Source organism: Colias philodice, chromosome 2 (assembly GCF_061535455.1).
Source record: "Colias philodice isolate Cphi_HAF_F1 chromosome 2, ilColPhil1 Martin Lab GWU primary, whole genome shotgun sequence".
NCBI lineage: Eukaryota > Metazoa > Arthropoda > Insecta > Lepidoptera > Pieridae > Colias > Colias philodice.
Genome location: NC_143087.1, coordinates 10,637,381 through 10,658,255, shown reverse-complemented (window position 1 = coordinate 10,658,255; position 20,875 = coordinate 10,637,381). Strand labels below are relative to the sequence as shown.

Below are 20,875 nucleotides of genomic sequence, written 5' to 3'. Positions count from 1 at the left end.
AAGGCTATTATTTTCTGTAGTTTAATGGTGGACATCACGGTGGACATCTTAGTGGACATTTTCCCAGTTCAAAAAAAATTACATTGTCCTATTTTCTTGTTTAAAATATAGTAATATATGGTAACTCCAAATATTAACGTAAACTTCAAAAATGGTCAAGGATGACAACCCTTAACTATTTTTAATTTTGACAGTAGTGGCAACTTACAAGAATGAGAATAACATAGCCTTGTCACATTCACACATATGAATTTATGAGTGAGATGTTAAATATTTCGTCATTATGTTGGCAATATTCTAAAGTCAAAGTTGGTATTTGCCCAGACTCTGCCTGCCATTTTGTAAGATAGAAGGGAGATAAAAAATAGTTTTATGGTTTTAAAATTTCATAAAAGCTTCTTTGCCATTTCTATTAGGGCCCATAACAAATGTTTAAATGGACGCTTCGTCCATTATAACTCAGGTGTCACGGGATGACGAGCAGTTAAACAACTATGGATCTGATAGAGGTAAAATCTAAACGGAGTTACACCTGTTACCTACTGCCATCAAATTGGAGCGTATAATGTTACCTCTTCGTGATTATTAGTGTGTGGGTTAAAGTAACAAGGATTTTAAGTGTTTAATGTGAAGTTTCTGATGCTTAAATAGTGTTTACAGTGCAAGTGCAAGTCGGAGGTAAACAATTGAGACATGTTGCTACGATAACACTCGCGGCTGCAACCTTGAAGGCTTGTCTTGAACCAATCCCTTATCCCACACGAAATCAGAGTGTATGTCCGCGTGTGATGCGTTGGTGCTAATGGTATATGGTTGTTTTAGGAGCGGCTCCAGGTGGGCAGCATAATGACGGGGATGGAACCCCAGTATCGGGCTCCACCCCAATTGGCACTAAGAAGTCGAGCGGGAGCGGTGGATTCCTCCGCTCGCTACTCTGTTGTTGGCGCGGCGGCAGAGGCAAAGGGCCACCTAGTGGAAATGGAACTAACAGCATCGATGGCAGGGCTTCGCCCCCCCTTCTCGTTATGTCGGACCACGCGCCACGACCTTTACTGCCACCAGTGAGACATCAGGACATGCACAAAAAATGTATGGTGATAGATCTAGATGAAACATTAGTGCACAGTTCATTCAAGGTATGTTTACAAATTACAATTGCCATTTCTACATTATATTATTAGAATTATATCAAGATGTGGTTGTATTATCAAGGACTGCATATGTTTTGTGTGCTGTTATCTATTTTGTTTATCAATTTATCATATATCAGTCAAAGTTATACATCATATCTTACAGATCTTATACTTAAATTGTTATTTATATAATATATTGAGATAACAGCTAAAGAAATTTTGATTTGCACTTTATGGCACAGTTTAGTTTTGAGTTGATTATTTAATTTTATTGATGGCTTGTTGTTAATGATAAAGAAAGAGTAAACATTCAAAACTTAACACTAAAAATAATATGAAAATTCTTTATATTTAGGTATATTGATTTAATTCAAAATTGAGTATGTAACATAGTACATACTGTAGAAATAATTTTCTCATGGTACCATTAAGTTGCCGCTATGACTCATCCATGTTGCCGTTATTGTTATTAACGAGTCTTGTTTCTCGAGAACATTATAAAAGTTCAAGGGTTATGATTTTTGTTTTGTAAAAAATATTTAAAACAAGTTTATCATATGAATTTAATATTTATCAAACACAAATGCAAAACTCATTATAGAATAGTGTTCAATTAAAATGATGTCTCATTCAGAAAGTAGTTTTCAAAAGTTGATTTGCTATAACATTTTATCGGTCCGTAACCCTCTTTACAAATTTTCTTATTAAAAATGATTTTGCCATTGATTGTAATCAAACTTCTACTTCTCAAGGTCCCTAAAAAGGGCCCTGGGCTATATGAGCCCTCCACTGCACAGAAAGCAGTATATTTAAATTAACAGGACCATTTCTGACGAGACACTCAGTTTTGTGGTTGCGGATATTGTTTAGAATCTATGTTATTTTATTTTTGATGATTAGGATGTCCCAGCAGAACTATGTGATCAGCATGAGTTGGTTGTTTTTTAACCATTTTCTTGGTTCCATTCCATTCAGAATAACTTGCTCTACATAAGTTATAGGAAGTAATCATCCTGTGTAGATTTGCAATAGCAACGACTTACTTAAAATTTTTGATAGTTTGTTGTGTAACAATAAGATAGTTGCAACAATAAAGTAAAAATTCCATGTAATCAACATTGCAAACTGCATTCACAATCTTAAATTTGTGCATTCCAATCTTACTCAAGTATTACCTTTATAAAATGCAAAAATGTAATAATTATATATTTTAAAAAGTTACTTTTTCCTTTAACAGATAAACAAAAATTTATATTTTAACAAAAAGTTTTAAAATAGGACAAAAAACATATGCTCGCTCAAATTCTTGAGGTTTTTAAATTGTTATACATAATCAAATTTATAAAGTTGTTGCTTGATAAATATGTAGCGAGCCAATGTTAGCCCTATAGAAAACATCTCCTAACCGATTAAAGATGAAACAATGGTTTAGTCAGTATAATTTGATGTCTTTTCTGCATTCTGCTGTGGTGTGTTATATGAGCCTGATAATGATAAATTATATGAAAGCATTCAATGCATTAAAATCTTCCTTGTTAACTTGATTATGTGTAAACTTGCAGCGCTCTGCGGTTTCACCCCGAGACGAACCCATGTTATCTTAACTAGCTATGCCGCTTGGTTTCACTCGCAGGCGTACCCACATGCAAAATCATGTATTTCTATAGCTCACGTGTTATTCTGATGTATAATCTATATTCTTGTTTTTCATGCAAATCCGTCCAGAAGTTTTTACGTGAAATATACAAAAATCCATACATCCATCCATGCTAACAAACTTTCGCGTTTATAATATTAGCATGATATCTATTTAGGACAACTTGGTAATTTTTTTCAATAGGGACAATTTAATTATTCGGAAATTATATTAAAGCGAAATACCTTTGCCAGATGTCCTTTGATGAAAATAAAATAGCCCCAATTTTTTTCACTTATCCAATTAAGTTTTCATCTCTGAAGACTTAACCGCTGTAGAAAGTTGTATAAATAAATATATTTTCAACATAATATGATCAAGTTACTGTTTGACGTGAAAATAATATTTGGAGAGAGTCGTACACAAATTAATATGCCTTCGTAATGTTTTCTTTACTCGTAGAATTAAAATAAAATCCACACAATATCTCTATATTTATGTTTCATTCTGGGAAATAAATTACACGAGAAAAACTGTTACGAAATTAATAATCAAATTAACAGACGCAATTCTCATTTTTACATTTTTGTTCGTTGCGTTGCGTTGATAAACAGATAACGATGACGTTATTTTATGCATATAAGCTTTTTCATTGCCTGTATTTTCCTCGTTAAATTTTCGTATTGACAAAAATATTTCTTTTATTTTTTGGTGAATGAAAAAAAATTCAAGATTATTAAAAAATTCGAAATAATAACGTTTGATTTAGTATTCTTTATTTTTTCTTGTCCATTAAAAAAATAAAAAATAAATAAAATTACACATATTAGGCATAGTCCGCACTGTGGCTAAACCGCCGCGGTTTTTGAACGCGATTTTATGATCGTATACAAGTGGTCTGACTTGCGGTTTTTCCCGCGACTGATTTTAAAAACCGCGGTTTGTTACAAAATGCTCGTGGGTAAAAATAGCTCTATACCTACCCTTTGATACATAATTGATATAGGATAGCCCCTGTTTCTACTAAAGGATATTTCTATATATTTTATATATATTTATACTAGCGGTCCGCCCCGGCTTCGCCCGTGGTACATAATATGAAAAATAGATGTTGGCCGATTCTCAGACTTACCCGATATGCACAGAAAATTTCATGAGAATCGGTCCACCCGTTTCGGAGGAGTATGCAGACTAACATTGTGACACGAGAATTTTATATATAAGATTATATTTTATATGCGAATGCGATTAAATAATTTACTCAAGAATTCGATAAACTGTTTTACTTAAAATTGACACGATACAGTTACAAAACGAATCCAAAATAAAAGTTGGCTGTCGCGAAAAAAGAGGGTAAATTGAATTGTATTTATAGTTTCGTTCTTACTCGTTCATAAGTTTATTATGTACTTCATAAATAATAATTATGAGAAATTTTTGTAATCTTTGTAATATGTAAATTGTTCTAAAATTAAGAATGATAAGATTTTCTTTTAATTACATAAAATTTGTGGTCATATTTACCGCATGTTTGTCCTAACGGCCCTCCCTGTCATTGATAATAAGACATACTTTCATAATTTTTTTTTCATTTTACGAAATATTTATATAACATTACCAACGACGTTGGATATTGCTATCCTGTTTATATCCAATTTATCGAAGTTTGTTTTTGAAAGCAGGATTATTAATTATCATTTTATACCTTTAAAGTGACAGATAATATTGTGCATTAAACTTAAACCTAAACTTATGGTGAAAAAACCGACTTGTGTTGATTTAATTAGCTGTGTGATTTCACGCAAGCCTTTCCTTATCTGGAGGTCAATAGCTTACAAACTTAAAAGCTGTGATTATTTAGGTGTAAAGTGAGGTTAGTGAACTGCAATTGTTACGCTTAAACTATTTAAGTTGATAAAGATACGATAGATTTTATAATCGTCATGAAGCATGTACCCTTAATTACCTAGGGCTATTTTGTTGTATATTTTCACACTTCAGACTAAATTCATATTGTGTACTAACGAAACTCATATAGGACCACTATTTAGTTATTTACTATACCTACGCTGCGCCTTCATATTATGATTGCACAAAACAGTGAAAAGCCATACAGCAGTTTTGGAATTAGCCCTTACCTTTAACCCAGTAGTATTTTAACCCGATAGTAGACACACTTTAAAGATCGAATTTATCCAATATATAATCGAATTTATTACCAGAGAAAATAAGATCAATGTAATGTAAAAATAGGTTTTTTTTCCAATTCCAGACAATTTTTCTAACAGTCCGTGTGTAAAACTATACGCCCTATAATATTTATATAAAATATATTGTAGATTATAAAAATCGCTTCCGTCCCACTTTACAAAGGTGAACTAATTGCTATTTGTGTCGTGGACTGAAGGGTGAGCAATGAACTCTGACACTCACGGAAATAGATGCTATCTAAGCTTTTAATAGTGTAGGCTTAGCTACGAGAGGCTACACAATGTGCACTTGGCTTGAGATCTTAATGTGTAGGAAACGTTGGATAAGAAAATAAATACTTCTGTTTAAACTAATTTTTCTTTATTAAAAAAAATATTCAAATTCGTCTGTATAACATCTATACTAATATTATAAAGAGGAAAAGTTTGTAAGTATGTATGTATGTATGTATGTATGGTTTTCACGCATAAACTACTGGACCGATTTCAAAAATTCTTTCACCATTAGAAAGCTGCATCTTTACTGAGCAACATAGGCTATATTGCATTTTCAAAAAAATTAGAGATCCTTACCAAAAATGCAATAAAGTAACCCAAGGTGTAAAAAAATCCTCAATAAAACTTCTGTCATCGCGTGCGCTGCGGAATCTATTGAAGATAGAACAAAAAAATGTTCTACGGTATTATAGAATGGATCAATATCTACAAGAAAGTCCGCGATACCATATGTCCATCTTCAGTAGTTATGTTACTACAACAACTTTTTTACGTTTTCAAAGTAAATAGAATTGCCGACAGTAATCAAACCATGTTATCCATACACATATATTAATCCTTATCCCATTAAATGATGTTTTATTATAGACTGTTTCAATACCAGCAAAATACTTTTTAAATGAAAAGAATTGGATATTCCATTCAAAAGATATAACGAATTTTTAAAAGTGTCAATCTACAGAAAATAGTAGGTATACTGTTCGAGCAGGCCGTAGTGCGGGGGTCACGGAGGAATTCTACCAATATGCGTCTTGACGGAACACAGTGGGATTTTGGTCGGTAGGAATCCGACATAACCCACGGGCACGGCCCCTCCCCCGGAGGCCGTGGGTATCTATGAAAGATTTCCCCACTAAAACAAAAAAAAAGGCCGTAGTGCGGGACGGGGTAAAGGTTATTTTCATGTGATTAAAAATTAAACCTATAGTCCGACCTATAGTAGACTTTTCACTGTAACGATATCGCTATCTATGCGGGTGAAACCGCAGGGCATTGCTAGTTAGTTTATAAATCAGATCCCTAAATAGTCCGTTTACAGCACCCAACTATAAAAATTCTCCAATAATGGTACAATTGTATTTAGCAAAAAGTAAAAACTCTACTTAATTAGGTACATTTTCCTACGACGGGTCATAAAGAAATTATTTTTACACATTCCCCTTTATACATTAACATATGTTCGTAAAATAACAAAATAACGTAAATCTTGGAAAGCATAACAACATTTTCTTATGGCGTAAGGTTCTGTATGAATTAGGTAGTGTTTTCTTAGTTTGTTGTTGTATTTTAGCTCTGAAATGCTATGCATTGTAATAGAGATTTTAGCGTTGAAAAGAAAGGCTCCACGTTTTGTTCAATGAAAGTAGGAAGCTCGATATCACTGCTATTCTTCTACCGATTCTGAATATATTATGTGTAGTAATTTTGTAGTTTTTTTCTTTTGTATTTTGATAACTCAGAGTGGGAATGTTATGACATTTTATATCGACCTCATTCACAATGTTGAATAATGTTTAGATTATCTAATTCGTAGTATTTAAATTACGGATTAAAACCAAACTTATCTATAGCCTTAGCAGAGAATTGAAGATTTCCTCATTGATGACGAATCGGATATCCATACTGACATATTACAATGATTAATAAATATTTGGTACGGAACTCCAAAAATGGTTTAGTGTTCGAATTAGTGCCTTGCGTGCCAAGGTGTCGGCCTTGTTGCTGTTCGAATATATTGTAGTTAAACTAATGGCCAGGATTTTTATGTAGATTCCAGTATGTTGATAATAATAACATGTTATATGGAACATTTAAATGTGAAAATAACTTTCTACATGTTAAACATGCTGAAAGTAATAACAGTTTCTTTAATTTTCAGTTTTTTATTTCTAAATATAAAAATGAATCGCAAAATGTGTTGGTAAGCGCATAACTCGAGAACGGCTGAACCGATTTCGATAATTCTTTTTTTATTATATTCCTTGAAGTATGTTGATGGTTCTTATGTAGAGAAAACGTAAACATGTACCACGGGCGAAGCCGAGGCGGACCGCTAGTTTCTAATAAAGCTTTTACTTTGAATCTGTTTGAAACAAATCGTATGAAATTATGATAGCTTAGTTTATGATTGTTATATCAGCTTACAGATGTGAAGCGACATTTTGAATGGGTGGGCTTAAAATATTGACATTGACATTCATAACCACTCAGTAAACTATGCATGATTAAAGGAAGTGATGTATTTGAGTTTGAGTAGAAGTAGAAATCCTATATATTCCTTTAGCCGTTCTCAATCTATATGGATATTAATTTAAAATTTTCAATCAAAACTTAATTCCGCATAGTACTTATTGGTAATGAGCATTTCGAAGCTGAGAAGCATTGACGGGGAGTTATTTTTATACATGCGTAAATTGTTAAAGTCGTGTCTATCTCATACGTAGTAGCAATATGTTTTATTTCTTGTACAAACACTATAATAATGTATCGATTATCGAAAGCATTAGCGCATGTACCGCGGAACTGTGCGATGCCTCATTAAAACCGACTATTTCGAGATGTGGGCCGCTATTTTTGTAGCACTATTTAAATCGTTGTTTAAATAGAGTAAAATAAACAGTTGGAAGGTACGCAATTTGCTTCATTATTGCGCGGTTTTGATTGAACTTTTTTACCTTTAAGCTGGGAGGAACAAGAGAGGAAGTCGATTTTTCCATGATCCAGTTTTCCGGGGTGGTCTTTTAGCATTAGATCACCTACAAGATAGATTTACTCATTTTACTGGACATTGCAACCTGGTAGATAGACCTCTTTCGTCTATTTGATCGTATTATTCAAATACAAACAGGTGATCAGTCTCACACTTACGAGAGAGATTTTTCTCCCCGATTGGAATTGACGGTCGCAATTGCTACAAATTGAGCTCGCTCAGCGTTCTTCAGTGAGATTGAGAGTCAATCGTGTGGACTGTAGAACATGATTTGTTACATGCGTAATTTTTAGCCTAGTATCATAAACAATTTGCAAATAATAAAGCGTGCGTAGCTTACCACGCTTAGCTTTACTGATAAATATACTCTTCCGGTTTAGAAGTTTAAAAATTCCTCGGTTAGAGCAGTTTGTTCCCGTATTAACTGGAGTGGGTTGTTATAATGTTTTGGCATTTGTTTGATGTTCTGCTAATTTCAGAGATTGGTTAAAACTTAAAACTATTACTGTCTTACTTACAAAAAACTATGGACTGGTTTTAACTTTAAGGGGGTTCTCTTTAATCTGGTTTTGTCGTTTTTAACATAAACAACTATTAAAGTGACAGATCCCTGGTTTAAAGTAGACTGTGTTTAAATTGTTTTGTGGTAAGACCATTCAGGTGCACTTGTTACTTATTATATCATTAGCGATTTGTTCCGGAACTGTGTCAGATTGCATTATTTGTTTGAAACAAACTTAATTAACCTCGTGTCTATTGTCCGTGTTCTAGCCTCCTCTGTTTAGGTCAAGAATATTTGTATTTATTTATGCAATGAGATAAAATATGTAATTGCATTCAGAATGATATTGCTTGTTATGCACGGCTCTTGAGTATAACACTATTAGATTATTAAAAAAAATGAAATTATTTTGTTTACTCTTGTTTCGTAGACACTGCACTGTGCACACCAAGTAATCATTTTTTAATGTTTTTATTCAACTATTGTGTTACTGTTTTTTCAAACACATAATTTTTTTGTTGACTAATAGAATTGTTTTTGTTTAAATATTTCTTACGATTTCTTATTAAAAAACCATTATTTCATTTAATAAAGACATTTGTTGATAGATAAGTCAATTATACTGGTTAGGGAGCCAGGTGCAAATTTGGTTAACTATTTCCTCTCAAGAGATAATTCGTCAGACGCATGAGAGTATAGTATTATAAAGCCTCGTGAACGTCAGCTGGCGCTCGGTTGGGGGGGTGAGCGGTTGTAGCCTCCCACGCACATAGGAAAAAAAATACATTCATTCATTCATTTCCTCTCAGCTAAAAATTTGTCAAATTGTAGCTAACCCAATATCTCAACGAAAAAAAATAGTCAGCTGGTTACAACATGGTGTATTATACGTCAGCTGGTGTCTCGAACATGAAAGTTAAATTTAAAGAAAAATTTATTTTCCGTTATTTCCTCTCAAACAAAAATTTACCTGATGATAGCTTATATGTAACTGTGGATAAATATATATGTCAGCTGGCTGTATCTTGGTGGAAAAACCGTCAGCTGATACGGGAGGCTACAACCGCTCTTCCCCCCAACCGAGCTCCAGCTGACGTTCACGAGGCTTCATAATACTATACTTTGATGCATTTTACTAATTACCGCTTGAGAGGAACTTGGTCATAAAATCTGCTGCTGGCTCCCGGACCATACATCTTGTAAAATGCTCGCGATCAGGATGCAGAGAAATGACTTAGTAATTAAACTGAATGTATGTTTTTCTAAACAATGGCTAGAAAAGGCAACCATTTGTATAAAGCCGTGGCACAAGTTGCAGGAAAATTGTTAACGAGTAGGTAAACGACATACATTGAAGTTATAACTAGATATGTAAATAATTCTAATTGGTATTAGCTGCATTCTATTTTTACCGAGATACGTTTTGTCGATAGAGTCGTCGAAATATGAGGTTTTTTTTCAATTTTCTAATTGTCTCATTCAAAATTTTATTTAGAAAATCAATAGTCCTTTGCAATAGACTTTAATCAGGCTAATAATAAATATTTCTTTAAAACTAGATTAGGATCATTCGGAAGGCTTGTCTTTAGTGTAGATGGGATATTTACATAATTAAAACGAGGAAGTTCTGTATTACTTACACTCCTCATGATTTTTCTAGTTACTTTGCAAATTAGTTCTATACTAATTTACTCTCATTATATTCTTCTACTATTCTCTATGATCACAGACAAAATATCGAAATGGTCAACAAAAACTCGTATAAAACAAGAGCTTCGCATTTGATATACATATTTTCAAACAATTCTCAGGTGACCCAGTATTCCACTCGTCCATATTTTTATTTCGAACTCGACGGATTTTTAATATACCTATAAAAGCTACGGGGTGATGTGCCGAGGATGTTTGTGCGTCCTATTGTTTCCCTTTTTGTATGGAAACGAAACGTGCCTAGAAATTGTAAAGGCTTGTCTGCTATGGTCCTACGATGAATACATCGAAGCATGCTCGTTGTAAATTCGTTCTACTTTGCAAATAATATGTGATTAGTGATAGTAACATACATTTGAAATGTGGAGTGTTACACTACTTACTTTCAATTAGAATTTATTGTTCAAAAGTTATAGAGAAAGTTGTAAAATATAAATTTTTACACTGATCTCGTTTTCGAATGATTTACTCGATAGGATCTGTGCGGCTTGACACGTGTAAACAGGTAGTTCATTGCTATTATTTTATTCTGTTCACTGACAATAAACAGGTATATCGGAAACACTTACATATTTTTTCTCACAAAAATTATGTAAAAAATAGAATCCTGGCAGCTTAATGTTACTAAATATAAGTTATCATCCATTCGTCATTCATAAATCATACCATACGTACGCATAAAATACATTTTGATGATAAAAATTGTAGTTAAGTCAAATAATTTTCCAATTATTTAAAATAAATCTTTATTAAATCAGTTTCATATGCAGACTGTGGTTATGAAGTAGTTTCCTTAGTCTTCCAGACATCGTTAATTAAAACAAAGATGTGTGACACATGGTTTAAACGATTTGTTTCATTAAAGTACCCATATCCATTTACTATAAATAAGGATGACTTTGTAACCTCGAAAATCATTTTATATGTATTATGACAAATATCCCTTGGGTAGTGGTTGGTTTCAAAATATGTTGCGACAAAAGTAACGATGCGCTCGGCATAACTATGTAGGATTTGTTATGACATTTACTACGGTTTAGGATGGTTCTGTATTTTTTAATATTGAAATCCAATGTAACATCACATTTAGATGGAATTTAACAAATAGGTCAAGTCTTTAATTTTATACTATGTTGATAAATTAAAAAAAAAAATAGTAAAGATTTTCGATAACGTGATGGGAAGTCCTATTCTTTGCAAATTATTCTTCGTGATACGTATACGGAATGCGTAGTAATAATACTCGTATACTATAATCTAGTAAGCAAATGAGACAACAGCTAGATCTCCTGTCCACTGTGATGGATCTGATCTAGATGCATGGCTTGATGCCAACTGCACGCAGTCAATAGCAAATTGCGATAAATATTATATTGCGAAACTTTGACACGGGTAATACTTTATTAAGCGATGCGTTTAGATGTTTAAAAATAATTGTACAAAATCTTCTATATCTGTCAAATCTTAAGCAATTAAGTATACAAGTATAGAATGCACGTATGCCTATCAGGATGGAAAATATTATCAGAGATAGTTACATTGTAGTAGGTACAATAACAACAATATTACGTGTATCAATGTCGTGTGTGTCAACGTGGAGGGGAATCTTTAAAGAAGACGACCCACGTGATTTATTTATTCAATAAAAAAAAAACTCTCTTTAATTTCCTAAAGATTTATATATAACGCGTGACCTTTTAGCCCCAAAAAAGAAGTCCCGAATCACTATTAACATTCAATTTGCACTTTCAGCCAATAAACAACGCCGATTTCGTGGTGCCGGTGGAGATAGACGGCGCGGTGCACCAGGTGTACGTGCTGAAGCGGCCGCACGTGGACGAGTTCCTGCGGCGATGCGGCGAGCTGTACGAGTGCGTGCTGTTCACTGCGTCGCTCGCGAAGTACGCGGACCCCGTCGCGGACCTACTGGACAGGTAATGTACAGCCAATTGAGAAAAGTCACTTACATTATAGGATGTTTGCTGTGGGAGAATTCGGAATAAAAGAGAAACTCTGTATTAAGAAAGACACCAGTCCTATACGAGAATTTAATGAATAAGAAGGAGGATTCATCATAACTTTAGAAGATTGATTTGAAATGAAAGTCTTATATCTAAGTAATCGAAAAATAACATCTTAATTAGTCATACCGTATTTAGCGAGATTCTAAAAGAGATTGTTGTACAATGATTTAATTTCAAGTAATACCAGATTCATATAATAATTATAATCAAAGTATAGAAAATCAACACCAGCACAGGTGGCAAAACAAAACTTAAAATTTGAACAAACACATAAACATCGCACATTATGCCATACGGCATAAGCATTGCAGTGTGATGAGTACAGAACATGTGCAATACACAAAAGACTCAAAGAAAGGAACAAAAGTATTCAAGATCTATTGAACTTCAGAATAAAATGTTTTCAGGAAAGCATAAAGGGGTCCTTTAAATCGTTGCTAGGGGACCGATAATAGCGCGAACTTTGTATTCGCATTTGACGCGAAACAGTCTCAGACTCCCCAATTTATTGCAAGAGGCAAATTGCTAAATTGCACCTGGGGTGTCATAATTGGACATTGCCAATGTGACCCTGTTGTTTTGTATTGAAACTACATATATTTCTCGTGACAAATTTCATAGAAACATTCTATCGCTAGTTGAGGAAAAAAGATTGAAGATTATTAGAAGATGAATTTTGGGTTGGGTTTAGTAAGCGGTTCGCGTTACTTAATTTTTTAATAACAGAATAGAATATTCGAGGTTTGAAACTGATGTGATTGTAAAGGTATCGAGATATTCTTCAATTTTACCACAATATAAAATGAAGGAAATTATATAAGAGAATACTTAATTGTATCACGATAATCTTGTTCCTATAATTAAATTATGTTTGATACAATCACGGCACTTGTGAATACAACATAATATCAATTAAAATGGCTTTAAACAGTCACGTGCATTCTATTAAGTGTGTACTTAATTGATGTTATTTTTAACAATGGTGTGTTAATATTGTTTGATTTGCTTTTAATTTTTCTGATGATTTATTCATAGATATAATATTATCTACCCTTTTTTAATATTTATGATTTTTATGATTCAAATACAATCTACATGACAGAACTATAACTTCCAGCAATGAAAAAAATAGGTGACCATGTTGATGCTATAGTAGGATTCTATTCAAACATTTAAAATAATATGTAATTACATATTTATTTTCCATCTTAATTTTATATATTACAAGTACCTAGGTTAGCTTTAACACGATTGTCAATCGATACACATGCTTATAGTAAACTTATTCCCTGCAGTTAAATTTATTAACTTCACTACATAGTATAAAACAAAGTCGCTTTCCCTGTCCCTATGTCCCTATGTCCCTATGTCCCTTTGTACGCTTAAATCTTTGAAACTACGCAACGGATTTTGATGCGGTTTTTTTTAATAGATAGAGTGATTCAAGAGGAAGGTTTATATGTATAATAAGATCCATTAAGTAGTGGAGAAGTACTGTTATTTTTGAGGTTTCTAATGTGATGTCGTAAAAAATTACATTTATTCCGCTTACATTGCAAACGCAGGCTGAACCCTACGAGTTTTATCAAAATAATGTACTAAGTATTATACACATTGAAAAGGTCTACAGAAAAGTCCGCGATGGTATATGTCTATCTCTTATGGATAACCCACAGTAACTTTTTTTTGTCATTTACTTTTTACGACAAATAATGGCTAATTTTCGAAGCGATTTTAACCAATACAGCATTAATCCTTAACCAATTAAATACCATGGATACATTGTTCATTTAATATAGATCTATATGGCCCTTTACACCGTATGATTTAAGTGAATATTTTCGAAGATATTACAGATTTAAAAATTGCAGGACGTAGCGTTTGCGGCCGCCCGGCTATGTATTTTATACCCGTGCGATGCCGGAGGCCGGAGCGGGCCGCTATATTTTTATACCTATACAACGTTCACAATTTTTCTGTAGTGTATTTAGTATCAGCATTGCACCCGTGCGAAGCCGGGGCGGGTCGCTAGTATAATTATAAAAAAAAAAATGTCTGTCTGTAAAGTCGGTTTACTGACGATAGTTGAACGTGACAACGTCCGATTGTGCTTCTTTGTCGCTCGTTCCGCGCTCTCGCTTGCACTTCAAGCCTTACATGGAACGCCTCAGAGCGAGGTAACGCCGCATGAGTCATGTTTTTTCGTGTGTGCAGCCGGCTCTATCGAATTATAAGACGTTGTCACGTCATTAAAAATGAAATGTGTGTGTTCCACCAGATGGGGTGTGTTCCGCGCGCGTCTGTTCCGTGACAGCTGCGTGTTCCACCGCGGCAACTACGTGAAGGACCTCAACACGCTCGGCCGCGACTTGCGACGCGTCGTCATTGTGGACAACTCGCCCGCCTCGTATATATTCCATCCGGATAATGCTGTACGTATTCTGTTTGGTTGGGTTATGTTAGGGTTAATGCTCGTTTTGGGGGAAGCTTGTCTTTAAATGCTATTTTTTATGGTTGACTTTGTTCTAGAACCAATGCAATTTTTGCCTGTTTCGTTTTAATTTTTTGGCAGTTGTTGTAAGTGTTATTTTTGCGAGTAAATTTTTATCTGTGTCTAATGTCGCAGCTGTATAATTTAGTGATACTGGAGAAATAAAGCGTCTATCACAAGACAGGGTTAATCTTAACATTTTTACATTAATAGATGCATTATATTATTGCAGCTAAAAGACTATAATATTTATTATCCTTTGCAGGTACCCGTCGCGTCGTGGTTCGACGACATGACGGACACGGAGCTGCTGGACCTGATACCGTTCTTCGAGAAGCTGAGCAAGGTGGACTGCGTGTACGCGGTGCTGCGCAACTCGAACCACCCGTACAACCCCACGCAGAACGCGTCGCCGTCCATGTAGCCGCCGCGCGACCCGCTCCGCCACGCGTGCGCCGCGTGCGACGGTCGGCGCGCGACTGACGCGCGCGACACCTACGAGTTCGACCTGAGTGACACGAACATGCATAGTGATGTGCGGCAGCGGGTGTGCGCGCACGACGTGCTGCACACCCGCCAGCACGCGTGCGGTCGGGGCGTGCGGTACAAGTGCGGCGTACGCGAGAGCCACATTCGGCACGAGTGCGGCGTGCGCGAGACACACATACGGTACGCGTGCGGGCAGTACGAGTGTGCCGAGTGTGTATCCCACGCGCTGTGTGTCGCGCCGCCCGAGCGCACGCTCGCCGCCGCGCTGCAGACCCTCATCAAAAAGGGAGCGAACTTTGTCTTAAGTGCCAATTTTGCCTTCTGGATAGTGAGGACTTTGTTTGTACCTATTTTACAATTTAGGTATTTCCTAGTACGTAAGTGGTCCGTGTGATTATGTTGTTCGCCTCCGACGCCCCGAGCTCTCCGATCGGCGACGCGAGTTCACTATTCTGTGTCGCCGCAACGTTTCGACTCTAATCCCGCTGCGTTATTGACGACGTTGAGACGATCGATTTTATCTTTTTATATCGTGCTTGGGATCAAATATCAGTAAGTTAGTGTATACCGCTCGGTCTTCACGCTCACGTCTCCGCATAGACTTCGATGTGATCACGAATTTCTGCAATTCGACTGTTATTGTAAGTTTTACAGCTGTGTAAATATATTTTAAACGAAATCGTATCTTAAATCGTTAGCATACGGTACATTATCGATCGACTACAGTGTAAATAATAAACCATAAGAATATAATTTTAAACGGTCGAAAGTATTTTGATATAACACAGACGAGGCCAATATTACATTATCCCATAGAGTTTGGTGCATTATTTTATTTAATTCATGTGAATTTTAATAAGGAATTTACTATATGTATATTTATTTTTCCTATAGAATATAGAAGTAGCCCCCATATACAATAGGTCAGTGTAAAAATATAAATAAATGGATAGTGTAATTTTGGTCTCCAACAATTTGCACAAAAGCATTGATGTTATCGCGGACAAAAATGCATCGCTTATCGTTTCGTATTTTTTCGTGACAATAAAGTAAATTATATCGGTGTCATATGGGTTTAATGGATAATAAATAATATACTTATATGTAATAGTTTGCAAAAGAATGGATATAGAAGAATGTCTTACTGAATGTATTACTCTGAATCCACCGTTAAATAAATAAAAAATATATTTAAGCAAAACATATAAAACTCGGTAAAACATAATTATCTCGCTCTTATGCATTGATTTAAATGTTAAAGAGAAATGGTGTGGAAGCTTTTTATCGATTTTACTGGTATTAAATATTAATTTCTTATAAAAATTTACAGATTTCAATATAAATTTATATTATTGTTTGCTTCTATTCAGTCATATTGCAATGGACATAAAATATATATAACGCAGTATTAACTAGTTTTGTAGAATTTGATGCCATGAAACATATTACTAGAGAACCTTGTGGTTTAAATATATTTTTACACGTAAAATCTAAGAGAGTAAAATTATGAAAGTCGTCGCGTCAATATCATGTAGGCAATGAATTAAAGTAGTGGAACTTGATTGTCTGTCAAATATGCTTTTACTTTTTTTAATAAACGGTTAGTTACTAAAGTTCTTTGCATAAAATAGTTTTATAAATAATGTTCCCTTTTATAATATTTAAAATTAATTTCTTTTGATTAAATTCTAAAATTCATCAAAAAAAGAAATGTCATTTTAAGCGTAAGTTTTGGATAAGGAATAAACTTGATGGTGCTTGCAGTATTATTATAAGCAACAAAAACGATTCGAATGAACAAAACGACTTATGCACTAAACGCACATTTGGCACTAACTCGGAGAAGGTTTGGTATAATTTTTTTTTTACTTTTAACAAAATCGTGGCGTATAAGCTATTTATTATTCTTTTGCTTAGCAAAAAATCTTAATTTTATTGTTTATTTGTTTATTATAAGCAATATTTGTTTCGGTAATAGGCGTGTAAATAAGATTTTTATTTGACCGACTCGTACGGTCTTCACGATTCATTCACTAAAATTAAAATTATTATTTTATGTACATGTTTGTTATTTAGTGACTACGACGGTGTATGTATATACCCTATATTTACTAGATGTACGGTATTCATAGTTCGTATCCTTGTCTTTTTAACGTAATATAACCGACAGTGACCTGTAATCCACTCTTTCCCGCCAAATTGGGGATACGTCAATGTTCACTGACATCTGTCAGACATCTTGATATCTGATTGGTCGATATTCGTATCATACAATCTATTGGCCAATCATAAATGTTCATTTTTAATTATGAATCGACCGTCCTTAAATGCGTTGAATGACGCATTTTCATTTATCGTAATAAGTATCCGCCTTATTAGGCACATATTTAAGAGTTCCCTCACACGTAACGTGGATTACGAAGTTTTGGTAACATTTGAAATCATCCATGAACCACGGTAGAGCATTTATTTATAAGCATTAACACGATAGATGTAGGATGTTATAGTAATATATACGTTGATTTCTCTAGTTTTTAAGCGTTCCGTTGTTTAAATAACGTTTTATTTAACGCAGATTTCATGAAACGTGTTTCCCCGTGAATTTTTTCGATAATATACTTTTTAATTATTGTATTTGACAGTCGAAATCGTCCAACTATGTTATTTAGTAGTTATGAATAATAATTAATTGTTAATTTGATATGAAATTAATGCATGCAATAAAACTCGATTGATATTTCGCTATTAATGTCTTATGTGTAAAAAATATTTTATGTAGTAACATTTAATTATTCGAGATTGGGAATTCGTTGTTATATTAATTTTTCAAAATGTTTTTTTATGATGTATTTTAATAATAAGGTATATTAATGAGAGAATAGTGATTTTAACGCAATAACTTATGTGTCTGGATTCTTAGCTAACTTTACTGCTTGTTGGTAGCGAGGCAAGCGTGAAATAATTATGAGAAATTATGCGCCATATATAAAGTTCTATCTAGCTATTTATTTTGTAATCGTAATTGTCGATGTGCCTTTTATTTGTATATTGATTTTGATGTTTATCTAGTGTTGCCTCCATATGAATACCGTGAACTACTTAAATATGTATAAGTGCAGAAATATTGTTTTCATTAATTAATGCCCTTCATAGTTATCTTGTATTTTAGTTCGCTCCGAAACAAAGTACAAATCAGTTAGCAGTTAATGCGAACAAAACAGCGATTTAGTCCGTTATTTTTATATTAAATATAAGGTTGTGCTTATGCTGTACTACATATCATTCATATTATTGGCCTTCCCTGTAAGAGTTTTGCTTATGATTTATTTTAATTTCGGATTCCATAGAGACCCACCTAGTCACTGCCTATTTCACAAATTGGATCACATTTTACAACGGTACAGTCCTATTATCAGTATTGTAAATAGAATATTTTATGACTAATTAATTTTATTTACAGTATTTTTAGTATTTTATGTATCCCTGTAAAATGTTACCGTTTAGATAAATTTAATGATAAATGGTTCAGATAACAGTCGCTCTGTCTTTATACATAATCCCTTCACAATAGCGTGGACTAGTTCAGTATATAAATATTTGGAAATTTAATGATAGCAAATTCTTAAAAAAAGTATAAATTAAATTTTATTATATAGGTAATCACCTGATTCATTTCTGAACATACAGATTGCTCGAAGGATATTTTAATTGTAACAGTTCATTTAAAGCTCGGGTTAGATTTTTTAATGTTATTGTTTGTCGATGTTTGAATATAATAACTAGGTGTTGGCGTGTAGATATATTGTACAGCAAAGGACGGTATAATGAGCTCGTACAGTCGCCCCCAATAGTTGAATTGTATCTAACGGTATACACCTGTTTTTTTATACTATCTGAATGAGTCAAACTGAATGAACATTTGGGAGCGACTGTACCCACAAGAAAATAGACAAGTGAGAGGTATTATATATGTATGTAATAGCCATATATATGGAATCGGGAGAGTAGCTAGGTAACATTTACCTGACACGAAATTTATATAATGGTGTACATTTTTGATATGACGTTGTACAAAAGAGACATTTGGTATGTTATTTTATAGGAATGAAATAAATAGCCTTAATAAACATAACTGTCTATTATTTTTTATCGGTTTTATTTCTTCCCCTGATTTGCTTCTGTGAATAAATTATTATTCTTATTCCGTGACAAGAGCTCTATAAATATTCGTTACACGATTCGAGGATTTTTGTTCCAAGCGTATACTGTTAATTGCAAAGAAAGTAGACTTAACCCTTTTTGATATATTCTCCAATTTTCAATAACAAATTTTATTGTATTAATACCACCACAAATAATATACTACATAGTTACTGTTACTTCATAAAATATAGCTTAACGAAACAGGAAATCTTGGCGTAATTTGATTTGATAAAATTAAAGCAACTGAAAATGTGTAATTAGGGTATACATATAACAATCTTATAATATATTTCAATAAAACACAGGATTTATCATAGAACTTTTATATTTTAAATTTCTTCAAATTCACAATGACACTTTAATGAGATATACAATTTATATTTTCACTTAGTTTATGATATGTTGTCTTAATTTTTTATGCCGAAAGCAAATAACAAAATGTGAAAATTTTTGGTGAAATCTCGAAAGCAATAGACCAAGAAACATTTTGGCATTTTACTTTTCAATAGATGTATACGACAGATGATAATTATTTATATTCTAAAAAAATCATATTTGTTTTGAGTTAGTCTATTCCTTTCTTTCTCTAAACAATATTATAACACGAAAATAAATACGCTACACGTAACTTATGTATGAGAATTTGGGAATGTTAACTAAACTATTAACAACAGTTGTACTCTTAACTTTGGATCAATAATAATTAAAGCTATGCATGAACATTAAATATTAAAAATAAATATTTGATGTTAATATTTCGCATTCAGTTATACCTCGTTTCTTTCGTTCTAAAATTAATCCAACAGAAAAATAACATTAAAACAATTTAGTATCTAAATAAAATTTTAACGAAAAACATATTTTTTAAACAATGGCAAGTCAGATAATAAAAATAATGGAACGTTAAAATAATTAAAAGTTAAAACATTTAAATAAATAAATAAAACGGACAATTTTAAATAACGAAATAACTACTTAGTACTTTTCATTTTATGGTTATAATATTAAAAATTAATAAATTACATATACATAATCAGACAAATACTATTCCAACGTAGTAACGTACTACATTGACCTCATATTTCTCCGTATCAATGAATTTCTTTTTTATACAATATAGTTATCGCTATTTATGTTTTTAATAATAATTATAATATTGAATTACAGACATACTGTAAAGTGTAAATGTTGAGTTATTGGAACAACATGCAATGTTTATAAACATCAATATAATAAAACATGCCATACATAAGATTATAGGGCGTATTCAGTAAGAAAGCTTGAAACTTATAAGCGCTTATAAGCGCTTATCGGCGCTTATAAGCGCTGGTAACCCGCGCAGGAAAATATATGAACATGCGCTTATAAGCGCTGATCGGCGCCGACAAGTTCCAACAAGTTTCAACAAACTTGTCGGCGCCGATCAGCGCTTGCGCATGTTCATATATTTTCCTGCGCGGGTTACCAGCGCTTATAAGCGCCGATAAGCGC

At 33.4% G+C, this 20,875-nt stretch overlaps 1 protein-coding gene across 1 annotated transcript; it reads left to right on the top strand.

The window, feature by feature from the left end:
* The first annotated feature begins 303 nt into the window (after positions 1-303).
* Positions 304-19,313, top strand: hzg (CTD small phosphatase herzog). The gene is made up of 5 exons (XM_089708226.1): positions 304-509; positions 823-1,136; positions 11,930-12,111; positions 14,480-14,633; positions 14,958-19,313. Exons 1-5 carry the CDS (start codon positions 437-439, stop codon positions 15,114-15,116), a joined length of 882 nt encoding a protein of 293 aa, XP_089564352.1. The 5' UTR covers positions 304-436; the 3' UTR covers positions 15,117-19,313.
* The last annotated feature ends 1,562 nt before the right edge of the window (positions 19,314-20,875 follow it).

What these genes read in the sequence shown, in the direction of transcription:
- hzg (XM_089708226.1), top strand. Translation starts at nt 437, where the DNA reads ATGGACGCTTCGTCCATTATAACTCAGGTGTCACGGGATGACGAGCAG. An exon ending in TAGTGCACAGTTCATTCAAG is followed by an intron (nt 1,137 to 11,929) that starts GTATGTTTACAA and finishes TTGCACTTTCAG; the next exon opens with CCAATAAACAACGCCGATTT. An exon ending in TATTCCATCCGGATAATGCT is followed by an intron (nt 14,634 to 14,957) that starts GTACGTATTCTG and finishes TATCCTTTGCAG; the next exon opens with GTACCCGTCGCGTCGTGGTT.